The following is a 4,000-nucleotide window of genomic DNA, read 5'->3' as shown; positions in this document are numbered from 1 at the left end:
CTCTAAGGGAGTGGTTGGCACAGCTCTTTTGAAATCTCCGTGCTTCCCATCCTCCCACTTTCCCCCCAGGATATGGAGGAGATAACGTAGCCTGGGTAGAGTTCACTGCAGCTCCCGCTGTGCTTTGACCCCCAGGATGGAGGGCACAAGGGCCATGCTGGCCATACTCCTCTTTTCCATATGAGGCTCAACCCATGTAGCAGTGCATGTGATTTACTCTTCCCCAGTCCCCAAACATCCTGAATGAAAGCAAACTGGGTGCCCAGTGCACTCCATGCTGGTTGGGAGATGGGAATTGTCTTCAATGCTGCAGTACTGAGTTGGGCTTGGCCAGCAGCCCAGTGACTCGTGTTTTTCAGGGTGGCTGCAGAGCTGGGGAGTTGCCTTCTCTCATTTCTTACTTCTTTTGTGTTTCTACTTCCTTTATTTGAAAAAAACAAAAAACCAAACAAACAAAAGATCATCTGAGCTGGGATGAAAGCCCTTCTAGTCCCAATGTCTATAAGTACTTGCACTTCCATGGCACTGAAGAGTGGTGAAGAGTCCATCCTCCTGGCACTGGTGGACCCTGGCTCACGGTGATTTGATCTTCTCTTCAGATCTTCCTGAGTGGAACTTCGATGGCTCCAGCACCTTCCAAGCTGAAGGCTCCAACAGCGACATGTACCTGCGACCTGCTGCCATGTTTCGGGACCCTTTTCGCAAGGATCCCAACAAATTAGTTCTCTGTGAGGTCTTCAAATACAACCGCCAGTCTGCAGGTGAATGGACACACTGCTGGTGTTTGTGGGGAGGGGATGCTGGTAGAAGAAGGGGGTGGAAAAAGGAAGACCTGTCCAAATGTTGTTCATGCCCTTCAGCATCGTACATGGCAAAAATAGAGCCCTAAAAATAAAAGGCAAGCAAAGTGCTGGTGGTGGTGATTATGGTGGAACAGTGGTCCTTGATTCTTCTCTTAACAGCTAGCATTCAGGCTGTAGGTAAAGGAGAAGCGGGCAACGGAGGTAGAGGTCCTAAAAAACCTTGTGCTGCTTTTCCTTTATAGAGACAAATCTCCGGCACACCTGTAGGCGGATTATGGATATGGTGTCCAACCAGCACCCCTGGTTTGGGATGGAGCAGGAGTACACCCTTCTGGGAACAGATGGTCATCCGTTTGGCTGGCCTTCCAATGGCTTCCCTGGACCCCAAGGTAACCTTTCAGGAGCCGGCAATGCATTATGTCAGGAGCATTTGCTGCCTTGCTTGAATTGTGATCCTTGTGACGTTTCAAGCAAGATGAATGATTCAAGACCTTTCTAGTACTGAAAGTAGCAAGCAGGACAGTAGCAGAAACTAATTCACAAAATTAAGATCTTTATGGAAAGGCAAAAATGTTCACTGCCCTTTTCCAGATTTTGTTGTTCATTTTATTAGTCTACAGGTGTCATAAACTCTTGCCCAGTATGACGGAGCACAAGTCCATTAGTGCTCTGCTCTACTAGTGCTTTGCCATGACAAATGGGTGCTGAGCCTTGATATTCCCCATGTGTGCTTTCTCTTCACAAAATTTGAACCTTTTACCTTCTGGAAGCTCACGTTCTTCTTGCTTTCCATCTGTGCTGTTGCAGGTCCATACTACTGCGGTGTAGGAGCTGACAAAGCCTACGGCAGAGACATTGTGGAGGCCCACTACCGAGCGTGCCTGTATGCTGGTGTGAAAATTGGAGGAACCAATGCAGAAGTTATGCCAGCCCAGGTAAAATCTTGGGTGCCTTGTGGGGTGAGATGGTCCAGAAAAATTGTGGGTAAAAGGAACTTTTGGCTCACCACTCCAAGCAGCGCAGCTTTGCTAATGGTCAGAGTGTTAGGGGGTGGGAAGTGCTTTGCTGTGCCTCACTAAGCTCTGACTCCTCCTTCCTCTAGTGGGAGTTCCAGGTGGGACCGTGCGAAGGGATTGAGATGGGGGATCACCTCTGGATAGCACGCTTCATCCTCCACCGGGTCTGTGAAGATTTTGGTGTCATCGTGTCCTTCGATCCCAAACCCATCCCTGGGAACTGGAACGGTGCTGGCTGTCACACCAACTTCAGCACCAAGAACATGAGGGAAGACGGGGGACTCAAGTAAGTCTTTTGAGATGGGCCAGGCAGCAAGTTGGGCTTGGTAGCTGCAAGCTTTTAGCAGAGCTTTTGACTGCATGGTGGACACCATTATGGGGCTTGGCATTCTGCATGAGACTTTTTTTCTGGATTTCATTCTTTTTGTATGTGTGTCTGTGTTTTTTGTTGAGATGTGTGTGTAGTATTACACTCCTGTTGGTGCTGGATTGGAAATTCAGTACAGGTGGAAGGATGCAGCAGTTTGTAGGAGGCTGTCAGCTCTTGTTAATAAACAAGCCAACTCAGCAAAGGCATTTTTTATTTATAACCATGATGAGAGAGACCACTTGCTTATGTCTGGGTCAAGCTGGACACAAATGCCGTGTTTGTTTCAACGTGACGATTTTGGAAATGTAAGACCCAGGTCACAAATGGGACTGGCATGCTCAGAGCAGACCTCACTGCACTGGACCTTGGTGGAGCTCTCCAAAGGGATTTGTTTGGGCAGCTGTGCTTTCTTGCCTTAATCTCGGTGGTGCTCTGAGATAACGAACCAGCCTGTGATTGTCAGCTTCCCTAATAGGACCTTGGGTTAAGAAATCTCTCTTCTGGGGGCAGATTTTGCCAGAGGCAGAGCAGAGATCTGGCCATGGGTCATGCCTGTGAGCACTGTCAGTAGACTCTATGAGGCCATGGGGATCCTTTACCAAGAATCACACAGGTTAGAAGTAGAAGGGAAGCGAAGCTCCCCATTGATAAGAACAGGGAAGTGGGTCGTAGGACATAATTCTCTTGGGGATGCTGGGGGGGAGGGATGAAGCTACATTCACTTGGACACAACAGCAAGAGCGGCTCACTCACCGAGCCTTCTCCTCTCCCCTGCTTCCTTCACAGGCACATTGAGGAGGCCATCGAGAAACTGAGCAAGCGTCACCAGTACCACATCCGTGCCTATGACCCCAAAGGAGGGCTGGACAACGCCCGGCGCCTGACGGGCTTCCATGAGACATCCAACATCCATGAGTTCTCCGCCGGCGTGGCCAACCGCGGCGCCAGCATCCGCATCCCACGCAACGTGGGCCATGAGAAGAAAGGTTACTTTGAGGACCGCCGGCCTTCAGCCAACTGCGATCCCTATGCTGTGACGGAGGCCCTCGTCCGTACGTGTCTCCTCAACGAAACTGGGGATGAGCCTTTTGAGTACAAGAACTAAGTGGAATCATGCCCGCAGACACCGCCTTCCCCCCATGCTTCCCACACCCCTAAACTTCCCTTCTAGTTGTAATCCTGAGGGTACAAGATAACACACTTCGTGTCTCAGTAACTCTTGTTTTGAGGTGGGGGAGGAGGGCAAGTTTAGTTTTAATGATGTCTGTTTGTCATTGACTCTTCAAAAGGTGAGAGGAGCAGAGGGTGTTAGAGAATTTTTAACCACTGTTTTGTTTTATTGTTTTTTTTTTGTTTTTTTTGTTTTTTGTTTTTTTTTGTCTAATTCATCTGTACATCCGGTGGGATCCAATGGCTTCCAGGGACAGGCTACACATAGAAAGCCAGCAGACAAGAGGAAAGTGAAAATTATAGCTGACTTCCCCAAATTTGGGTGTTAGACCCAACGCTGGTGCTCTGTGGGCTGATGGTTCTCAAGACATAGCGTCCCCAGAAGGGCAGGGAGGAGCTGAGCTGAGGCCCCGCTCTGTCCTGTGGTGTAATGGGGAGGTCTTCAGCCTCTTGGCACTGTCAGATTTCTAGGATTCTTCTTGGCATCGAGTGTGGTGTAGGAGCACTTAGGAAAGCTCCTTGTTCTGTCATTGGAAGTCAACCGATCTCCTGCTCATAACACAGAGTGAAGTAGTATTTTTCTATTTAAATGTAAAAACAAAAAAAATTATATATGAAAGTGGGGGGTTGTGTTTCTGGCT

The 4,000-nt window shown here is 48.9% G+C and overlaps 1 protein-coding gene across 1 annotated transcript; it reads left to right on the top strand.

Moving 5' to 3' along the window:
- The first annotated feature begins 477 nt into the window (after positions 1–477).
- On the top strand, positions 478–3,401 carry GLUL (glutamate-ammonia ligase). The gene is made up of 5 exons (XM_019618600.2): positions 478–761; positions 1,046–1,192; positions 1,611–1,738; positions 1,906–2,105; positions 2,976–3,401. Exons 1-5 carry the CDS (start codon positions 662–664, stop codon positions 3,292–3,294), a joined length of 894 nt encoding a protein of 297 aa, XP_019474145.1. The 5' UTR covers positions 478–661; the 3' UTR covers positions 3,295–3,401.
- Positions 3,402–4,000: the final 599 nt, after the last annotated feature.

Source organism: Meleagris gallopavo, chromosome 10 (assembly GCF_000146605.3).
Source record: "Meleagris gallopavo isolate NT-WF06-2002-E0010 breed Aviagen turkey brand Nicholas breeding stock chromosome 10, Turkey_5.1, whole genome shotgun sequence".
In the NCBI taxonomy this organism is placed as follows: domain Eukaryota; kingdom Metazoa; phylum Chordata; class Aves; order Galliformes; family Phasianidae; genus Meleagris; species Meleagris gallopavo.
The sequence above is the reverse complement of the archived record's forward strand: the minus strand, read 5'-3'. Positions and strand labels throughout refer to the sequence as shown.